At 53.4% G+C, this 20,962-nt stretch overlaps 2 protein-coding genes across 2 annotated transcripts; both read left to right on the plus strand.

Moving 5' to 3' along the window:
* On the plus strand, positions 1–15,903 carry RETREG2 (reticulophagy regulator family member 2). The gene is made up of 10 exons (XM_054069300.1): positions 1–345; positions 3,175–3,281; positions 7,964–7,994; positions 8,733–8,868; positions 10,096–10,180; positions 10,959–11,096; positions 11,436–11,530; positions 12,472–12,607; positions 13,348–14,974; positions 15,812–15,903. Exons 1-9 carry the CDS (start codon positions 134–136, stop codon positions 14,076–14,078), a joined length of 1,671 nt encoding a protein of 556 aa, XP_053925275.1. The 5' UTR covers positions 1–133; the 3' UTR covers positions 14,079–14,974; positions 15,812–15,903.
* On the plus strand, positions 15,020–20,712 carry ZFAND2B (zinc finger AN1-type containing 2B). Its single transcript, XM_054069302.1, has 9 exons — positions 15,020–15,425; positions 15,812–15,906; positions 16,347–16,478; positions 17,121–17,272; positions 17,705–17,809; positions 17,985–18,051; positions 18,601–18,677; positions 19,285–19,363; positions 19,627–20,712. Exons 1-9 carry the CDS (start codon positions 15,371–15,373, stop codon positions 19,663–19,665), a joined length of 801 nt encoding a protein of 266 aa, XP_053925277.1. The 5' UTR covers positions 15,020–15,370; the 3' UTR covers positions 19,666–20,712.
* Positions 20,713–20,962: the final 250 nt, after the last annotated feature.

The raw sequence follows: 20,962 nt of genomic DNA on the forward strand, positions 1-20,962 counted from the left end.
GGCGGGGCTGCGCACGCGCGCGGCGCTAGCGGCCGCCGGTCCCCGTGAGGCGGTGCCGCCCGGCCGGGCCGGTGCAGCGCTCGCCGCCCCCCCGGTGACAGCGGCGCCTCCCCACCCATCCCGTCCCGAGGCCATGGCGAGCGGCCGCGCCGAGGAAGCGGCGGCGGCGGCGGCTGAGGAAGAGGAAGAGGAGGCGGCGGCGGCGGCGGCGGAGCGGCTGGCGGCGGCGCTGCGGCAGCGGCTGCGGGGCTGGGAGGCGGCGCTGGCGGCGGCGCAGCGGCTGCTTGTGTGGGAGAGCCCGCTGCATAGCCTGGTCACTGCCGCCGCGCTCGGCGGGGCGCTATGGTGAGCGGGGCGGTGGCGTGGGGCCTCCCGGCTGCGCCACCGGGCCGCGGGGCGGGTTTGTGCGGCGAGGCCGGAGCAGCCGCGGCCCCGAGCGCCGCCACGGTGGCGTCCGCGGGCTGGATTTGTGCAGCAAGGCCCGGTGCAGCCGCTCCGGTGGTGCCCGCGGTCCTGGTTTGTGCAGTGAAGCCCGGTGCGGCTTCCCCGGGGATGCCCGCCGTCCCGGTTTGTGCGGCTTCCCTGGGGATGCCTGCGGTCCCGGTTCGTGCAGCCTCTCCGGGGATGCCTGCGGTCCCGGTTTGTGCAGCCTCTCCGGGGATGCCCGCGGTCCCGGTTTGTGCAGCAAAGCCGGTGTAGCCGCAGCCCCAAGTGCTGCCCCGTCAGTGCCCACGGTCCAGTTTGTGCAGCAAAAGCCCGGTGTAGTCACCCTGGGGGTGCCCATGGTCTGGGTTTGCACAGCAAAGCCCAGTGCAGCTGCCCTGATGGTGCTCATGGTCTGGGTTTGTGCAGCGAAGCCCAGTGCACCTCAGCCTCAAGCACCACGGGGTGTGCTGTGCCCACAGCTGCCCCGCTGTTCAGCTCTTCGGCTGCACCAAGCACATCCAGGTCCCTCCCCAAGGACAGCGGTGCTGGGAGTGCACTTAGAGATCACCCTGCGATGCCCAAGCACTGGACAGAACCTTGCCTGGCCACGGCTCTGGTTAATTCTTGTATCCCTGCTGTATTGGTTGGCATCACCCCATTACCACAGCCAGTTGGCCCTGTGGCTTTGTCTGTGAGCCTTTCTCCCTAGTTAATGTGTTATGGCCCAGTCTGTGAGCTACACAGTCTTGTCCGGGCCTTCTTTTGACCTGCACAGTCAAAGAAGGTGGTTTACAGCTCCAGTTCATTTTTGCATCTGTGCCATATTGGTTGGCTTCACCCCATAGCCGCAGCCAGTCAGCCCTGCAGCACTGTGTTTGAGCCCTGCTTGCTTGTTAATCTTTCTCTGGATGCTGATTTTTCACACAAAGAAAACTAGGATGCTGATTTTTGATATGAAGGCTGAGGCCGGTCAGTTCACACTGCTGCCCTGCCTTCCCTTCTCCACTGCCTCTCAGGCTGGGCAGCAGCGCCCGGAGCTGTGAGTGGCAGAGCCCAGCTGTGGATGGGAATGAAAAACATCCTGTTTGTTTGTATAAACAGTGAGTCAGTTTTGCTGGCAGAAATGCTCTTAGGCCAGTAGCTTTCTCAGCAGGAAGGGTCAAAACTGGCCAGAGAAAGAGTTAAATATTGGATGCAGATGGAATATGAAGGGACAAGCTCTGAAGTTAGAGGAGAGGAAAGTATGTGACCAAGCAGCCTTTGAAGTCACTCTGAGAAGGCTGCTTACATTTTGCTCCCTCGTCCATCTCACTATCAGAGGCATATTTGGTAGCGGGATACTTAAATGGTTGTGGCTCTTCTGTCAGCTCGAAAGGTCTGAAAGCAGAGCTTTGAAGTTTGTGGGAGGGGGATGTGCCTGAGATGGCAGGGGTGGTACCCGATGATGGTGAAGGGACCGTATGTCAGAAGGTTGAGAGAAACAAAGAGTGCTCAGAATGTGAGAAGGCAGAGAGAGATCTAAATGTTGTGGAGGAGGAGAAATTATTTACGGTCCCATGGAGGATTCAGCCAGCATCCTTCAACTTCTAGCCATAAGTGAGACTGAATAGGTGGAAATTCTTCCAGAGCTGACTTGTTAGGCTCAGAATTGTCCCATGAGAATGGATAAAAATGGTGATGTTTAGGTCGTGACAGATCTTGTAAACCCTTGGAAGACTTGTGGCTTTCATTCTGTACTGCTCAGTGAGGCAAATCTCTCTTCCAAGTCCTCTGCCAGTGCTTGTGGCTTGGTGGGGAGTACAGCCCTTCCCTGTGCTGCACGGTGAAATGCTCTCTGACTCTGATGAGTTTGGCGCATTCAGGATTAGTTATTGGCAGATACTGGCTGGAGAGGAGCGAGGGGAGATAGTGGAGTAGCTCTTCCTTTCTGGAAAGGAATGCACGTTAAAGGAGAGAGGGCGAATGCATTTTCTACGGCAGTTTTTTCTGGAGAGTCTCAGAAACTGTTCCTCTGAGCTGGAGGGAAGTGCTGGTGCTCTTGTTTGATGGAAAGGAAGCACGCAGGCAACCACTGGGGGGGACAGGCACTGCCCTGGAAGTTTTGCTGTTGAATCTAGACGGAGTGGGGACATAAATACTTTGATGCACCTCTGTGTGTGAGTAGTGTTGTGTGAGCTGGTTTTTGGCTCAGGCTGACGTGTTGTTGAGGGACACGAAAGGCTTCATGATAGAGTCAAGTGAGCATCTAAGCGCTCTTAAGTGCTAGGCTCTGATTAAATGGGGAGAAGCTTATGGTAGAAAAGCAGGCATCTAGAAGGAGGTGCTACCAGTGGTTCATGCTGGACCTTGTGATGATAAACAGGACAAAAGTTTTCAGTAAACAGGCTGATTCTCAAACAGTCTTCTGCTACAGCGATCTGTATGTATGTTATCTAGACCCTCCACCTTGAGGATTTGAAGGGACTCATACAAGGGAGCGTTAGCCTTGTTTTACAATCGGAGGAGCTCAGGGACAGGGGAGGAGGGTGCAGGGAGATGGCAGGTTGACAGCTGTCTGGTGGTGGGCAAAGGTGCCATTTGAGAAGGCGCTGTTGCGGGAGTGGGTAGCTGCAGAGTACAGTGCTTGTTGCAGTGGCTGGGAGCAGTCGGGTGTTTCTGCTCTGCCGTACAGAGACATATCTGTTTACTCATCAAGAGCTGTCACTTGCTGACTTTGTTCCGCCTAACAATTTCTCGTTTGATTTCTAGGTTGTTTTCCTCCACCTCCCTGCGACCCCTCTTTCTCCTCAGCATGTCCCTCCTCGGCATCCTCTTGCTGGAGAGGTGGAAGCCCAGGTTCCTATTTGATTTCTCAGGTATGTGATGAGTGGGTTGTAGCTCATGACACCAGTGTAGTGTTACCAGCTGCTGGGCTGTGGCCACAGCCGGTCCTTTCCTGGCTCTCTCATAGGTCACACGAGCCCTGTTCCCACTGTAGCTGCAGGCGTTGGTACTGGTGCTGCCACTTGCATATTTGAGTGAAAATATTAGGATGTGTGCTAATACTCTGGGCATGGGGAGAATTGTTCATTTGAGAGTGACTAAGGGGGCCCAGTTAGCTTGTCAGGGAAGCTGGTGACAGGAATGATGCAGTGTTTCTGCTGTGTCCTTTCTCTCCTGCAAATGTCGCGGTGAAGAGATCATTCCAGGTCTGAGAGTAAGTGGCCAGCTGAGCTGGGGGAAGGAGCTGGGGGTTTCAAGTGTATTGCTTTCAGTTAAGTGCAGCGTGGGCTTATGTCCTGAAAGAGGTGGCGCAGGTGAGAGCCACTTCTGCTCGCGGCAGGTTGCAGAGTGGTTGATGAAGTCCGACAGCAGGGACAGTGAGTGTATTGTTCCTGAACTGAACAGTGCCTGGTCTCTAACTTATTGGCGAGTCTGATCACTTGGCTTATCTTTCCCATTTATTGAAGAGTCTTTGCCAACATTGGACACAAAAGCAACAAGAGGAATAGCTTCATAACAACGATAGGTGTGGATTGACTGCCGTCTGCTTTGAGTGCCTCCTTCATTGGAGTTTATGAAATGTCTGGACCCAGACCTGCCTACTGCACCCACTGCTGCTGTTCAAAGCTCTGGGCCCTCCATCCCTGCCCCCCCCAACTCCAGGGAGCATTTCTGAATGAAAGCCCCTCTATGTATCTGTTTGTAAGGTGCCCTTTATTTGACCTGAAAGGGTACTGACTTAAAGGGTGCTTTCACAGGAATCCTGATAAGATTAGATATGTTTCAGCTGCAGTCTTAAAGCTGTTTGCTTTGTGTGGTTCAGGTAACTAGGCAGCCAAGCTGGACTGCCCAATTTAATTTCCTGCTTATTCGCGTTGGTTTTTGGAGGGAATAGTTTAAAGCCAATCCAAAACATCTGACTTGAAACATGTCCAGAAATGCAAAAGCCTGGTGTCCAAAACAGAATGGTGTCATTGAGGCTAGTAGCAGGCCTGTAAAAGTTGTGTTATCACCGAAGAAATAGGAAATCCATACTGAAGTCAATTTATATGATGAGGAGTGAAGAAAAAAAAACAAAAAAACCCAATACACCGGGGGTTAGGCTAATCCTGTGTCATCAGCTCTGCAATAAATCAGTGCACATCCTGCAGAGCTGCTCCTCAGTGGTATTCTTCCCCATATTTCACTCCTTGCTGCTTTTCTGCTGCTGAAAGCAAAGAACAGGGACGCCTTTCTGATGTGCCTGGTTAGGTCATAGCCCTGATTTCGACATGGTCCGCTGGACCGTATTTCCTCAGCCTGTGTAAGGAAGGAGTGGTGCTCTGTGCTCCTGAGGGGCCTCCTGTTGAATTGGCACTGCTGAATACTTAGGGCTTCTTGTATGGCTCTCACTTCCCAGTGAAGCAGAGCTGCAGTTTTGTGGCTTTCCTCCTCAGTGCTTCCTGTAAGCCTTTCCTGGAGATTTTGGAAGTAGGTCAGTACCACACCTTCAAGAGTCAGCACGTATATACACAAACCTCAACTTGTGGCAGCTCTTTGTGTCTCGAGTGACTGCCAATAACATCACTTCTGAAGGAATAATAAAACCTCCGCGTGTATTTTGCAGTTACACACTGTGATCAGGGACGCACTGACCGCAGTGAGATGCACAACCATTTTAGGTCCTGTCAGAAGAGACTGCATATTTTCAGCTTCCACACAGTGTATTTTCTCTGTGTGTAACCACCTGTACGTTGGGTTCTGTTTAAATATTGTTTAAGGACATAGGAAGCACCTCTTTTTTTCTCCTGAAATGGGTATCAAGTAGGGATGTTTTCTGTACTGTTGTTTGGCAGCTGTGTTTTGGTCAGTGTAGGAGAGTGTATCACAAAAGAGCTTCAGCAAAGTCTGCATTGCTATGGAATGCTGGTACTTCTTAAAAAGGGCCCCTGCTTTCTAGCTAAGTTTACACACAGATGAAAAATGCCTCCTGGGAAAGGGCTGAAAACCTGTAAGAGCCAAGGAATCCATCAGTGATAATTTGTCAGTACCAACATGTAACCTAAAGTCTTGTGTGGCTGACTAGTCTCTCAGAAGAGTCTGGTGTATGTCAAGTGGTTTGTATTAATCCACAGCCTGGTGTGAAATTCCAACAGCAAGATTTCAGCCAGTATGGATGATCTGAAGCCAACCGTGAGTGTCCTGTGTGCTGGCTTAGCTGTACCAGTACTAGACAGTATCAGAGCACGGGCTGAAGTTAAGCCTTACCTAAGTGAACATGTCCTGTCAGAAATGCTCTAGGTTTTGTTCCTCCAACTGGTGTAAGACTCCACTGCTTTGGGATAGACAGCAGCCAGGCTATTCTACTACAGGAAGCAATATGCTGTTGATTTTGAAGACAGGTTGTGTTTTGCCAGATAGTTGAAATCACGTGAACACTGCAGCCTGCTGAAGTGTTCCTGCAGCTCCCCAAAGTGTCTCTGAAACCTTCAGAAGCAGCGGAGGAGAATTGCTTCACTCCCTCTGCTGGCAGATTTTGGATGGCTTGGATTACTGCAGCCGATCAGAGAGGAGTGGGGTTCCTGTGACACCACACTTACTCTGTTCCTGACATGTCTCTCCAGCAGAGTACAGCGAGCATCCCAGCACCATATTTGGTACTGGGTACAACCAGTATAGCCATTCGTCACAGATGGGCCAGTGCCAAGTGTCATTTTTTTTGTGATTTAGTGCAGGTAATAGATGAGGCTTTGAGATAAAGCTGGATTTCTGTGTGCTGTAATTAATTAAGCAGCTTTAGATTCCCAAGCACAACAACAAAATACAGCAACTGCCTCATGGAGGTGGAGCTGCATCCCTGATGCTCACTTTGCACCCTGAGCTGCCTTTGTGAGCAGTGCTTGCCAGCTGCCTCAGCCCCCGTGCCAAACAGTCATGGGCAGAGGAGTGGATGGGCAGCCCAGTCTGAGAGCAGTCGACTCCTCTTGTCAGGCCTTATTACTGGAAATCTGGGTCACGCTCTCAAAGAATTGCCTCCTCCCACAAGCGTATGGCCTCCCTCTCCAGTGCACTGTGTGAGACGGCTGGTGCAGCGCCTGCAGCAGTAGGAGGAGTCTGACATACTTGGCCAAACGTTCTTTGTCATGGGACAATGGCTGCTACAAGCAGTTGCTCTCTTCTGTGGCTTGAGCTGGAGTCTGAAATCTCGCTGGGTGATGGATGTTTACCTCATCTGTGCATTTCATGGGGGAATCATTGCCACTCTTGGGCTTTGCATGTGGCTGATGTCTCCAGGGAGGATTCAAACCCCGTTTTGCTCATGTTGCATTTTTAAGCCTGTTTCCAACAAATAGCCTAGACTTTGAAATTAACCTTTATTTTAGTCCTGTCCACATGGTGACCTGCAATGTGGGGGATAGGGTCCCATTGATTCTTAGAACCTCTTGGGTGGCCTGAACCAAGTTTGCTGTTGGCCAGAGGACATCAAAGGTGTATCTGTCCTTACCAGCTGCTGGTCATTAGACTGACAGTAGAGGAAGGCAGAACTTATAGGGCCTTTACAGTATGACCAGAGTGTGTTGAACTGAGGGAGTTGTTGCTGCAAGAGCCTTAGTTGAGCCCTGTGCATCCCTGGGTGCTAGTGAGCCAGCTAGGACAGCCAAATCCTCGGGCAGCTAGGCTTGTGTGTTCCAGTTGTCATAGGAGTATTTGGGTCTTTTTCCCTCTGTGTATCTAAAGGCAGAGCGTAATCATATGTGACCTCTGCCACTGAAGCACTGCTCCTCCCTTCAGTACTGCATGGGTTAAGTCCCGGTTTGATTACCACTGGGTTGGCTGCAGAGAGGGGTGGCAGAAGCTTTCCCCTACTCTTATCCAAACTGCCAGACCTTAGGAGTTGTAGTTATATCTGTGCTGGGCACAAAGGTCTGTCAGGGGACATTAGAGAGCTCTAAAATTAGATAATTGTCCACAAGACTGCTATTTGCTACTTAATTCTGTGGGAAAGGATAGAGACAGCTGTGAGATCTCTGGCATTTGTACACAGCATCCTGCCAGGGACTGGGCCGAGCTGGACAGTGGGAAATGCAGCTCAGAGCTGCGAGTGCCACGCAGAGCTCTGGGGTGGGAGATGAAGCCTAGCCCAGCTTGGGGACTATGCTGGCAGCCCTATGTGAATGACAAGGGCCAGGCAGCTGCACTGGGGGTGGCACTGCCCAGATGCGTGGGACGCTGGGGCAAGCTGCACAGTCCCTGCAGTGGAGAGCCCGCATGCTAGTGGCAGGGTGCACCTCGGGTACGAGTGTCATACTGTGTGTTTGTCAACACTGGTTACAAGGTGTGCTGGAGCACCTCGAGACTGGTGCTCTGGCTGCTCCGAGTCTCCAGGCATGCTTCACTGAAGCCTGCATAGCTCAGACTCCAAGCCAGTGAATCCTACTTGCATGAGAGCACGAAGGTCTGTAGAGTGCATCCCTAGCTAAGAATGATACATCTCCAGCTCTGCTCTGTTCAAGTGGTAAAAGTGTCAGGTTGTATTTTTCACTTGGCTGACTAATCTGCTCTGTTCTCTCTACAGCACAGCCATCGGAGGAGCCAGGAGGAGAGAGGTAAGCTCACTGATGTCTTCCTTGGTGAGCGGGGAGAGTAGGCAAGCCTTAATTTAGTGTGGTGATCTCACCTGCCCTTATTGCTGTTCTCGATAGACTGCATGGCACCTGCTGAGAAACACTGGTGTCTATTTCTCCTGCACTGGGAGCTGCTTATCAGTTCAGGGGCCACACTTTGAGACTGGAGAAAGCTAATATTCTTTCAGTAGCAATAATGCTCAAGCGCTTCTAATGTTAGGAACTCTTGGGTTTCTTCCATGCATCTGTCCTGGGCTATTTTAAGAATCCTCCAGAGAGGAAATCCCTGAGAGTGACTTTTGCAGGCCATATGTGCTGTCTACGATGGCGTGGGTTGCATCCCATGCTTGGCCATGGTTATAGGTCTGAGCATTGCACACTGGCTACCTCGGACTTGGTGCCAGAGAAGACCACGTGACTAGTTGCACCTCCAGTGCTTCTGTCTGTGTGGCTGTCGGTAAACTGCTTTGCATCTTGGGGCTATGGCATGGGAATGCTGTGGCACAGTGTCTGCTGGTGCTTGGGTCAGGTGTCTCAGCTCTATTCCTGACTAAAGGAAAAAAGTGTCTCCAAAATCAAGCTTCTTCCATATTTTGGTTGGATATGCAGTCAGTGCTTTCAAGCCTTTGGCGGGGGTCTCTGCTTCCCAGTGCAGCTGTTCTCCACACAACAGAACAGACCGTGTTCAAAGTTTGTCTTCTTGCTCTTGTCTGTCTCTAGTGAGGGGGTGACTTCAGGGGCACAACCTCACCTGCTCAGTGTCCCTGAGCTGTGCCACTGTCTGGCAGAGAGCTGGGTCACCTTCAGGCTGTACCTGCAGGAACTGCTACAGTACAAGAGGCAAAATCCTGCCAAGGTAAGCTGGAGATAGGTACTCTTCTGTGCAGGGGCTTTTCTCTCCATGACTAGTGGCCTAGGCGGTGGAAGAACATCAGATCAATATTTTTACAATTGCTGTCCCTGTTTAGCATTTGCTGTTCATTCCCTTCAGGCTCTATGCCACGGGAAGCTTAAATAATTAGTAATTTGCTTCTGGTATTTGTAAACTGGAGCTAAATTTAACCCGTTCTGTGAATGGCTAGCTATACTTGGTTTTATTTCTTAGGGTGCAATGGAAGCTCTTGGATCAGGAGTTGGGGAAAAGAAAGGGGAGTCTCTGCCCCTTTCACAGACTCCATTCAACCCTTTAAGCTGGTCCTACCTGTTTTGCTAGCCAACATTATAGCTAGCCAAGTCCAAATGCAGCGGTGTTTCTGAATGCGTGGAAACTTGTCATTAACCATGTTCTGATGGCTGTGACGTGTGTTGTTTGGAAAGGATTTTCAGACAGGAGTTGCCTTAGCATCACAAATAATAGGGCAGACCAGCCACTAGGATTGTATCGGGCTTGGTGGGGTCTGGGGTGCCCAAAAGAGTGGGTTTCTGTTACTGCTGATTACTACTCTGCTGTTAAAACGCTGTCCCGGCTACAAGGAGTAGGAGACCAGCAGCAAGATGCCCATCAAATGTAAATTAATTGGGAGCAAAAGCCCAAGAGAAAGCAGGACAAGCCCTCAGGGCTGCGCCATTATTCTTCCTATTTTTCCAGAGGAGGAGGGTCCTGGTCTGGTGGGATTGTGGGTTCCACTAGTGCTTCTGGTGGCTCATTTATGGTATAGCAGTGGCACAGCATCCAGTGACTCCATAACATCTTCCCGTCTCTGTCAAGACAGCATGAACTTCTTTTTAAGGGCTGAGCTCTGCAGAGACCATGTACTGTGAAGTGGCAATTTGCAATATCCCATCCGAGCCTCAGGGAACACCATTTACTTCATAAAGAACTGTCCAACAAAGTTTTGATTCATTTTATTTGAGCCATGGATTACCTTGGTCTTCCTGCGCTTGAACCTCTAATGCTTACAGCTTAACCCAGCCAGGCTATCTGAGTTGTGATTGTCAACATCTGAATATACTCAGTGCAAAGCTGGTGTACTGACTGCATTAGGAGCATCCCTCGTTTTCCTCTAACTGGGTTTCCTGCACTGGTTGCATAGGTGTATCTCTGCCTCTTGTCACTTCTGTTTGTTCCTCTCTCTTCCTTCAGTTCTGCATGAGTGTCTGTTCAGGCTGCCTGATTCTGGCTGTAGTTGGACACTATGTTCCAGGCATAATGATCTCCTACATCATTTGTGAGTATAAGCAGCTCTCTTGTCTGACTTAGGCTGAGACGTGACCTAACTGTGCTATTGGTACGCTGGTAGAAGCACACTTGTGGTTTTCTGGAGAGGATCTGTGCTAGGTTATTAATCCAGACAGGCCATGTGCTCCGGGAAGTCTCTTGCTTTTGGTGTGTGCATGCAGTGCAGCTGCAGGGTCGGGAGAGGGAGCCTCGCTGAAGCGTTGCTTTCCTCTGCCACCCATGGCTGGGGCTGCACTGGTGAGGTCCCAGAGAAGCAGAAACCTGCAGTCTCTCAGTTCCTAGAGTGGCAAATCCGTATAGAGAGAGTTGTTAAAGAAGCTGCATGTTTAGCAAATAAGACCTTTTTCTCTGCATCGTGAGTCCCTGCTAACTCTGAAGACTGTACAGGTGCTCTGCTGCTAGCGCATATACATATGAGCTCTATGCTGCCTCCCTTATACAACTTTTGGTGATTTTTAGTTTCAATAATCTCATTCCAGGGCTTCTATTGCATGTTGGGGCTGGGATGCAGTGGCTGAAGAGGAGGGCTTACGCTTCATCTTAACACAAATCCGTATCCTAACAGATCTGTTAGGAAAACCTGGTTAACCAAGCAGCTTTGCAAGGAGTAAGAGTAGCCATGGATGAGAATTTTAGTCAGAGTCAGATGGGAAAGCAAATGCTATTCAACTGCACTTCCCTTGATGCAGAGTTTCTTGCTGGCGCCTCAAAAAGGGCTGGGTTATGCTTTGTCTGTCCCTCACACTCCCCACATCCTATATTCACAGTGCTAAGCATTCTGCTCTGGCCTCTGGTTGTCTACCACGAGCTGATCCAGAGGATGTACACGCGTTTGGAGCCTGTCCTGATGAAACTGGACTACAGTATGAAGGCAGAGACGCTGCACCACAAGCATGAGAAGAGAAGTAAGGACCCGCCTTCACTCTGACTTTTTCTGGCACTGTGCCTCTAAGGCAAAACCCTAGCAAAGGGACAACGGGGGAGCTGGTCTGCCAGCACTGTGCTGTGAAAGGCTGCAGCAGAGCAGGGAGAATGGGCTGAAGCTTGAGGGTTCTGGGAAGAGCGACTGGGCAGCCTATCCTGTAAACAGCAAATGAGAGCAACAGATTACAGTTGTCTCTGGGAACCTTGGGCTTCTGGGGAACCTGTGCAGTTTCACAGCACAGTAGAAGTAGTGGGAAGGTGATGCATAAAGGCATAAAATTCCTTCAATCTCACGTAAAGCCTTTCTTCCTTTCTCATAGAGCGACAAGGGAAGAGCGAGCCTGCAGTAGGTGATGAGCCAACAGCAGAGACAGAGAGTGAGAGTGAGGCAGAGCTGTCGGGCTTCTCCCCAGTGGTAAGAGCACAAAGAACTGTGCTGGAACCAGTCTGTCCTCTCTGGTCTGTAGCAGCTTGAGAGCCAGGGGTTGGTCTGAGCACAGCTACACTGGTAATAAACAGCAGAGCAACAAGTCACTTCTTTGCAAAATCCCTGGGGGAGAAGGGTATTAGTTTGATGAGGGCCATTGTTTACAATCTAGGTATTGAGAATTCAACACCACAAACCTGGTGATGCAGTAGCAGGGCAGAATGAGCCATGCTCCAGCCTCCTGCAGTTGTGGAATTGCTTTGACGCTCACGCTTCATGCTTAGGAAATGTGAGTGTCTCCTAAAGAAATCAACTGTCCTGGTGTAATGTGTAGAGACTCCTTACCACTGGAGAAGGGAGATGAGCAATACAGGTGTCCCTTACACTGTTTCCTGCTCTCCAATCAGCCTGGGGGTTACCTTTCTATATGCACACCACGGAAGTGGACCAAGTGTCTTCCTTTACAGGAGCCCTAGGCATGTATCTGGGCTCTGAAATGGGAAGCTTCAGCTTCCAAAGGATTGCAGATATTTGAACACTGCTACATGTAGAAGTCTTCATTAGGCACAACATGAATACAGAAGGGAAGGAGTGTTTTGCTCCTTTGTGATCCCTGGAGAGGAAGATGGATCAAAGCGTTCTGAGACTCCTACAGGCTGATGCTTGTGCTGGCTCTTTCAGGTTCTTCATTAAGGACAGCCAAAGCCTCAGGCAGTGAATTATTGCAGGAAAGCCAGTGAGCTGAGTCTGTCCTGCCCTGACAGTGCAGTGAGCACTTTGCTACCTCCTTTCTGCTTCCATACTGTGCCTGCAGAGTCTCTTCAGTGAAGGACTTCTGCGTGGAAGCTCTGGTTTGTGCAGAGGTGCCCATAAGCAGCACCAGTAGTCAGATACCCAGGAATTTTTATATCTGCCTTTATTCCATGCAGGTGGATGTGAAAAAGACTGCCCTGGCACTATCAATCACGGATTCTGAGCTCTCTGACGAGGAGGCTTCCATCCTGGAGAGTGGGGGCTTTTCTGTTTCAAGGGCTACCACCCCACAGCTGACGGACGTTTCTGAAGGTACATGATGGGACACTTTGCTGCCTTTCTGGCCCTAAGAGTTTTGTCCCAGAAAAGCTGTTGCTCCAAACCTAGGGAGAGAACCTAGCTATTCGCAGGGGAAAAAGCGTTAAAAGGAGGAAGCAGTAGTAGCAGTGCAGCATTCCCTGGCTTTGTGGTGGATCATGAGCTGGTCCTGAGTGGCCGTCTGCCTCTGGTTACTGCTCCACAAGACAAGGAACGACATTGTTGTTCCAGCAAGGGAGCAAGGCCAGCCACAAAGACATGCAGAAATAATTACATGGTATAGTGACACACCTACGTATGATACTGGGTGAAACAGGTCAGGCATCTCACCCTGTCAGAAGCTCAGGGACAGATGGGTTAGTGGTGAGGAATGTGAAGGTAACCACTCTGATGTGGTCACTTGAGTGTCTGGCTGGAACAGGGAGGTGAGTAAGTACAATTTCCCTGACCCTGTGGGTTTTAGTGGAGGGCTTTAGATGCAGAGAGCGTGAGCTGGAGGAGGAAGTCCTTTCTGAGCACAGAGCACAGATAACAGGATGAGAAAAGGGTCAGTCCACACAAGTAGTGCCACTAGAAGCAGGAATAACTGCAGCCCATATCCTGCTGTGCTCCCAGAGCTGGGAGAATGCCCAAAAGTGAGCCTTGGTGTGTCAGGTGGGAGGGAGATGGAGGGGAGGTGTCAGTGCTTTGGGTCGAGGTGAGGGGACCTGTGTCTTAACGCTGGTGCCTTTCAGACCTGGATCAGCAGAGTCTGCACAGCGAGCCGGAGGAGTCATTTTCCAAGGACCTGGCAGAGTTTCCCTCCGTGGAAGAATATCATTCCAGAGACCTGGGACCACAGAGCGATGAAGATGCGTTTGGTGTGCCTCTGGGTCCTGAGCTTGCCCATGCTGCCCGTGAGCTGGACTCAGCAGAGAAGGAGACCGTGGACTCTGACCTCTCCATCCTTCGCCTAGCGTCTCCTCTCCATTTTGTAAATACGCACTTCAATGGGAGCGGGCAAGCAGCAGGAGGCAACACAGAGCCAAAGACTGTCCCTGCCCCGGGCCTGGGAGTCTGCATTGACACACTGAGCGAGGACATCGTCACCACTGCCATTACCACGGCTGTGCAGAACACCCTCTCTGCCCTGCTGCGGTCCTCGGAGGCCAGCGAGGGGCCCTCCCTCTCCGAATTCCTCCCCACTGAGCCTGAAGAGAAACTGAGCTTCCAAGCACACCTGTCAGAGACTGAAGTGGTGGAAACAGAGACAGCAGCTTCACCAGAGGATGAGGAGGAAGCAGATGACTTTGAGCTACTGGATCAGGGGGAGCTGGAGCAGATGGATGTAGAGCTGGGGCTCGGAGAGGAGCAGGAGGCTCAAGAGTCTCCTGCCACTCCGGCTCCCCCCTCTCCCACGCTTGCTGAGCTGCCAAAGCAAGGAGATGAAGAGGAGGCAGTGATGACAGCAGCATCTATGTCCTAGGTCTTCTTCACGCACCCCCTTTTCCTCTGTCGTCACTGGAAAGAAGGAAGAACTCACATGGTCAACGTGCAGTGGGTTTTTAGATGTTTGTGTTGACTGGGATGGAAACGCCTCAGTGTTAATGTGCTGTGTCTGGAATAATGAATCCTTTCCATCCTTCTAGAGCCCGGCTTTCGCTGGCTGAGTGGGAGATGCCCCTGCCCTGTGGCTGGGGAGGAGCCGGCTCCTAGAAGCCTTACACCACAATCGAAACACCAACCCCAGCAAACGCTTCCTAGTAATGGTGCAGTATTTTGGTCTGTCTTCTGTTTGTCTTTCGTTTTGCACGCAGAGTCCTGAGCTAGCTGTAGCTGCTGCTAACGCCCACGGCCCTAGTAGGACATATGCAATCTTATTTTATTGGGTTTTTAAATGGCTAAAAGTGTAAATAATTTTAACTTTCCTTGGTTTTGTTTGGGTAGAAGGTTGGGGTGCACAGTCAAACGTGGCTCTCGGGCTGGAGGAGGTAGTGGAGGGTATTGGGAGCGTGGGTGGCGGTAAGGGGACGAAAGGAGACAGGTGCTGTGCAGTGGTGCAAACCGATGTTGTCTTTCACACCACCGCAGGTACAGGCTGTCAGGCTATACCTGGGTTATTCCTTGTCTTCTGTTGTGGTGCTGGGTGGCTGTGGGGTTTCTGCGATCAATGAAATTCGCTCCTGGTCCTGTTCAGTACTCCCATTTCTTCCTGCCGGGGCCTTTCCCAGGCATCTCTCGCTGTTTGCACCGCTGACCCTTCTCTCCGTGCCCCTTCCTTGCTCAGCGGGCCTTGCAGCGTGGCACCTGGACACTTTGGAGTGGCTTGAAGAGAGCCAGGAGCTCTGTCACGCAGCGACGATCCGTGTTGTCTCTTTTGGGGTTAGTGCAGGGGAGGAGAAGGGCAGAGGGAACCTCCCGGGACTAGAACTGTCTCCTTTGGCGGGGAGGGGGCTCCGCCGGCCCTCCTGGCCTCCTCATAGCCGTTGGGCTTCCCTGGCGCTGTGGCTCCCGCGGGCGCTGCCCCGCCCGCTAGCGCCTGGTCCTGGGGGACCGGGGCAGGGAGAGGCTCCGCGAGGGGGCGGGATGATTGATGGAGCCCCGCGAAGGGGCGGGGCTAGAGATGGCGGCTGCGCCCAGGAGCGAAGGGATTAGTGGAGCTCACAAAGGGGCGGGGCTGGCGGTGGAGATCCCGCCCAGGGGCGTGGCCAGTCCCGTCGCCCCACGTGACGTGGTGCCGGAAGCGGCTGCGGCGCCGGAAGCGGGAGTGGCGCCGCCATGGAGTTCCCGGGGCTGGGCGAGCACTGCTCATGGCCCCCTTGCCAGCGCCTGGGTGAGCGGCGAGGGTACCGGCGGGGCAGGGGCACCGGCACCGGGAGGGGGGGTGGCGAGGGGCACGCGCTCCGGCCCTTCCCGCAGTGGCCCGGGGGCATCGGGCGGGCTCTGGTACCCCCGGGGCCCCTCCGGGCCCGTCCCTCCCGTTCTCCCGGCGGGCGTGACAGGTTCTCTCCCCAAGAAGCCCGTCGCGATGTCGGGCTGCTGCTCCCGGCCGCGGGGAGGCCGTGCTTGGCGGAGCAGCCCTGGGCGCTGCTGTGGGCTTGCGGGGGGCGGGGGGAAGAGAGGAGCGGGCTTGGCTCAGCTGCGGGCTGCGCCCTCGGGAGCCCGCGGGCCCCGCTCACCTCTCAGTGCTCTTTGCCTGTGGCGTCTCCCTGCTCCCAGACTTCCTCCCGCTGAAGTGTGACGCCTGCGAGCAGATCTTCTGCACCGACCACATCGCTTACGCCCAGCACAGCTGCACCTCTGCCTACAAGAAGGTAAGCGTGGGGAAGAGGTCTCAGCCAACCTCTTGCACAGAGCTTCTGTTTTCCCAGGCAGTGATCAGGCAAGCGTGTAACTCCCTTGGTTGCTTGGGCAGCCCCCTCTGGGATGTGTACTGAGTCTGGAGGTGTGCCTGAAAGCCAGGATCTCTGCCTTAGTGCCACAAACTTCAAGCCCACCCTCAGCCACTGGGTGAAGTGGTTTCAGTATTTTCTAAACCTTGTTCTCTTCCCTCCCCTCAGTGTCTGTTCCCATCGCAGCTGCAGCTGCAGGGTCAGAAACAGCCAGCTTTGTGTGAGGTGGTGAGCAGGATTTCAAACCGCAGGTGATGCTATGGAAGCTGCAGTAGGCAAATCCTGAAAGGGAGAGAGATTACCACGCAGTACTCGAGGTTCCCCAGCTGTGTGCTCCCAGCACCCTTTTCATGTCTCTACAGGATGTGCAGGTCCCCGTGTGTCCCCTCTGCAACATCCCAGTCCCTGTGAGGCGGGACGAGATGCCCGATGTCGTGGTGGGTGAGCACATTGACCGTGACTGCAAGTCCGACCCTGCACAGCGCAAGCGCAAGGTAGGAACCTGGCATCCACCTCACTGGGTCTGTGCCAAAGCCTAGGAGTGGGATGCAAACAACACAGACCAGCTGTGCCTCGTGCCCTCTCTGTTTGCACAAGTTGAGGACAGGAAGAGTTTGGGGAGCTGGAGGTGTATACATCTGCAGGGCTTTGTGGTGTGAGTCTGTGGCTGAGATAATGATGGGGTGGGGCTGGGCAGCCATGTGGGACATGAGAAAAGGTAGGATGAGGATGCAAAACTGCATGCTGCCACTAGGAAAATGCAATCACCAATTAGACGCCAGGAGAATAAATTGCTGTGGGGAGCTGGCTTGATGGGATTCCAGTCGAGCAGCAGCTGCAGGGCTCTGGGTTGTCCCCACTGCCCTGGAAGGGCAGGCAGGAGCCCCTGGACAAGGCTGTCTCTTCTGCTATGCACTCTCTGACCGTGGAGACCCTCGTCTGTGAAGACTAAAGCACTAGTGAATTAATAATACATTATCTAGAGAAAAGTAGTATTAGGAGACAAACACCAGAGTCCCGTGGAAGTGGCACTGGGAGAGAAGGCTGATCAGCACCCAGGGCCTGGTGTGGAGGGAAGGAACAGCCTCATTCCCCCTGGGTGTGCTCCTTTTCGCCTCCATCATGTTGTCTTTCAGATCTTCACCAACAAGTGTTTGAAGCCTGGCTGCAAGCAGAAGGAGATGATGAAGTTGATCTGTGACCAGTGCCACAACAACTACTGCCTCAAGCACCGGCACCCTCTGGACCACGACTGCAGTGGGGCAGGGCATCCCCTCTCCAAAGCTGGGTGAGAGCCTAGGGGCAGATTGGTTGGCAGGAACAGGGCTGTGCTTCTCAAATGGGTGACAGAGAAGAGCCCAAGCTCCTCCCAGCCTGTTGTCTTGGACTGCTGCGTTCTCACACTCCTGTGTGCCAGGGTGGCCCCAGCAGTGTTAGGGTTTGTAGAGTCATCACAGCTGTATATGTACTCTCTCCTTCCTGCAGCAAAAGCTGCTGGTACTGCCCACAGGCTGTTTTGTTCTTACTTCTCTGCTCAGTCTCTTATTCTGTATTTGATGATTTCTGCCTATCCTGGCTTGAGGAGAGAAGCAGCACATAAAGCTCTTGGCCTTGACAGAGCAACAACATGGGTGCTGCTGGGAGGGAAAGGGGGAGCTGGGTGGGATTCTGTGCCCAGGGATGGCCCACAATGGTGAAGCAATTGTGTCCTCTGTCCTAGGCACGCTGCAGTTGCAAGAGCCCAGGCATCCTCCTCCAAAACAGTCACCACATCTAGCAGTGGTGCCTGTCCAGCAGACGGCCCCTCTTCTCCAGCCTCTGCCAGGTATAGTGACAGCCTGACTCATAATTCTGAGCTGGGCATAACTAGGCTTGGCTTGGCTCGGCTCCCTGTGGTATGCAGGAAGAACAGCACCCTGCTGCTTCTGCAGTAGTACATCTGCGTACTCATACCACAGTTCCCTGCCTTGACCATAACGCAGCTTCTCTCCTGTTTGCAGAGGCAGAGCAGCTGTGCCACAGGCTCGTAGTACCTCTCCTCCGGCTGTCATGCTGCAGAACGGACTGGTGAGTGGCCTGGCCTGGGTATTTGGGGTGGGTTTGGATGATTTCTGTTGTGCTGGGGGGGCTAACGCAGCAAGTGCTTTGTAACCCATGCTCTGTAGGTAACCGTGGTGCTCCCCAGCTGGGCTTTCTCTGACAAATGGGGATCATGGATGCTCGATGGGGCATCGGAGTTTGCTCTGGTGTCTGCAGATGGCAGCTCTGAGCTGTGCTTGGTGCTCAGCATTCCCCAGAGGGACAAAGTGTGCTGGCTGTTTTCCCTGGGTGTTGTCTTAATGTTTGCAAGCCAAGGGCAGAGGAGGAGGCTGGAAGCTGCTTCTCACTGGTATTCTTAGCATGCTCCCTGCACTGGCAGGGAGGGCTGTGCTCCCTTGGGCACAGGGAGGGAGAACTGCAGGTCTGTCCTGAGCTCAAGGTTTTCACTTTGGCTGTGTCTGGCCTTGGAGAGGGGAGGTGCACCCACCCATGGCCACGCAAGGCTGTGCCTGCTGCATGTCTGTCAGGGCTGCCTCACCACCACGGCCAAGCTAGTGACGAGATGTTTTGTTTCAGAGTGAGGAAGAAGCACTGCAGCGAGCTCTGGAGATGTCCCTGGCAGAGTCAGCACAGAGCTCAGCACATCCACCCAGGTACAGTCAGGGGACACGTGGTGTCACGCTCACATATAGTGAGAGGATCCTGAGGCAGAGTCATGTGGCTCTGGGGTGACATTCCTCTCAGCACGTGGCTCTGGATGTTTCCTGTGCGTGGCTGATAGAGGGGTAAAAAAGGAAGAGTCCAGAGCCGTCACAGAGCTGTTTGGTGAGCAAGCCCTGAGGGGTGCTGGGAGAGGACAGTGACTGACAGCACTGAGTAGGGCAAACCACTGAATGAGCACTTGTCAGCTAATGAGTGTGGCTGGAGCACAACAGAGGTGGAGTAGGGATGTTCACAGAGGGCACCCAAGAGCCCACATCCTTGTCCACCGTTGCCTGGTGCTGCTAAAAGCACTGCATTACAGACTGGAGTTAGTGTGATTCTCCGTGGCCCGGGGTCCTGGCTACCAGACCCAGCTGGATGCTTTGGTCCCCCTCCCCAGCCCCTGACCTGTCAGGGTTGATTCTTAGTTGCTTCCTGCCCTCAGCAGTCCTGGAGGGTTGCAGAGACAGGAGATCGGGCCACATCTAAGGGCTGTGAGCACTGGGCTAGTGTGCCTGGGGGAGGCCGAGGCAGACAATGCACTACTGTCCCCAACAGCACGCAGGAGGAGGAGGATCTGGCACTGGCCCAGGCTCTGTCAGCGAGTGAAGCCGAGTACCAGCGGTTGCAGCGGCAGGTAGGTGAGGCTGGCTGTGGGCTCTGCATCATGGGGAGGGTGATCCCAGCATAGCTGTGTCATGGGAAGGTCTCCGCTGGGGTTCTCCTTCCTCTGGGCTTTGTCTGGGGTCACTCACCAGGAGGGAAGCCCTGCCCTGGGGCAGTGGCAGTGCCACTGCTGAGCACACAGACCTGGAAACTTAAGCACTGAATGTGCCTCCTTGTAGGACAGAGGAAGAAGCCCATCTGCCCTTGCTCACTGTGTGCTTCTTCCCCTTCCAGACGCACGGTTCAAAGCCGTCAAACTGCAGCATGTCATAGGCAGGCAAGGCAGGGTGTGCCAACAGATGCAGGAACCCACTTGTGACTGGAGGAGCAACTCTGGCCTCCCACGTGGATGCCGTGGTCTTCTGGCCTGGACACTGATGACAAGAGCCCCTTGCGAAGGACCACTCATCTCCCGGGGGCTGTATGCAAGCCACCAAACACCCACTGACACCTCATCCCTAGTACCTGTATAAAATCGGTGCAGCAAATCGTTGATGCTTCTGGAGAGGTGAAGATGGTGTGGGATGAGGCTGGGCACACGTTGACCAAAGCAAGCAGCAGCCCACAGCATGCACTGAGCCCCAGCTGCTGCAGCCATGTCCCTGCACTGCTGGGACTGTGGGGTGACGGCAAAGCTGGCCTGGAGAGAAGTGCCACGTGGGGACATATTTGCATGTGTGGATGTACAGCTGGGATGCAGCTGCCTGGTGCAATAGGGAGGGGCTGGATTTCAGGCTGTGCCTTTGTGAGAGATCATCCCAGCCATGGCACAGCTGAATGCGCAGCCTCCTGGCAGTGTGAAGGCAGCCCCTTCCCTGCTCCTCATGTCCTCGGTGCCTCCCCTGCTGTTTGCATGCACAGGAGCACGTTGGGCCTTACCGACTTGGCTGGGGCCCGGGACCTCTCTGAGACTGAATGGAGCCAAGTTTCCTTTCTGGTTTAATTTAACAAGGGCCATTAATTGAAAAGTAACTTTGGTGGTGACTTGACTGTGCCAGCGTCACTCATGCAGGACTGCAGCTGCCTTCCTGTTGCTGTCTGCTGCCCTAAACTATCTCAGCAGCCCTGTGCTGCTGGGGCAGGAACGCCTCCCTTCTTCCAGCTGTGCTGTGGAGGATCCCCTCCTGGATAGCTGCAGCAAAGAACCCTTTCCTGCAAACACAGCCCTGAGCCTTGAGCCAGCCCTTCCTTGCAGGTGTTTAGAGGCAGGAGCTGATGTCTTGGTGGGGGTGACTTGTTCTGATGGCCTCTTGCAGGTGGGTCTGCAGCTGTACAGAGCCATGCTGCTTTCCCACCCGCTCTTCTCAAGCTTCCCTACGGGAACAGCTGCTGCCTGTGGGGCTGTGCCTGATTGTGCACAGGGCTCAGCTGTCCCACCCAGCAGTGCACAGCTGAGGAGGCTTATCTGGTGGCAATGCCACCTTGGGGTGGGGGCGGGAGGTGGTTCAGGCTGGTCTGAGAGGATGCTGAGACCTGTCAAAGTGCTGCTTGGGAGAAAATAAACACATAGCACAAGGTGCAGAGGCTCTTTGAGGGAACAGTCACTCAGTGTCCAGCCCACAGCGGTGCA

Source organism: Cuculus canorus, chromosome 6, assembly GCF_017976375.1.
Source record: "Cuculus canorus isolate bCucCan1 chromosome 6, bCucCan1.pri, whole genome shotgun sequence".
Lineage (NCBI taxonomy): Eukaryota > Metazoa > Chordata > Aves > Cuculiformes > Cuculidae > Cuculus > Cuculus canorus.

What these genes read in the sequence shown, in the direction of transcription:
- RETREG2 (XM_054069300.1), top strand. Translation starts at nt 134, where the DNA reads ATGGCGAGCGGCCGCGCCGAGGAAGCGGCGGCGGCGGCGGCTGAGGAA. An exon ending in AGAGGCAAAATCCTGCCAAG is followed by an intron (nt 8,869 to 10,095) that starts GTAAGCTGGAGA and finishes CTCTTCCTTCAG; the next exon opens with TTCTGCATGAGTGTCTGTTC. An exon ending in CCACAAGCATGAGAAGAGAA is followed by an intron (nt 11,097 to 11,435) that starts GTAAGGACCCGC and finishes CCTTTCTCATAG; the next exon opens with AGCGACAAGGGAAGAGCGAG.
- ZFAND2B (XM_054069302.1), top strand. Translation starts at nt 15,371, where the DNA reads ATGGAGTTCCCGGGGCTGGGCGAGCACTGCTCATGGCCCCCTTGCCAG. An exon ending in TCATGCTGCAGAACGGACTG is followed by an intron (nt 18,052 to 18,600) that starts GTGAGTGGCCTG and finishes GTTTTGTTTCAG; the next exon opens with AGTGAGGAAGAAGCACTGCA. An exon ending in ACCAGCGGTTGCAGCGGCAG is followed by an intron (nt 19,364 to 19,626) that starts GTAGGTGAGGCT and finishes TTCCCCTTCCAG; the next exon opens with ACGCACGGTTCAAAGCCGTC.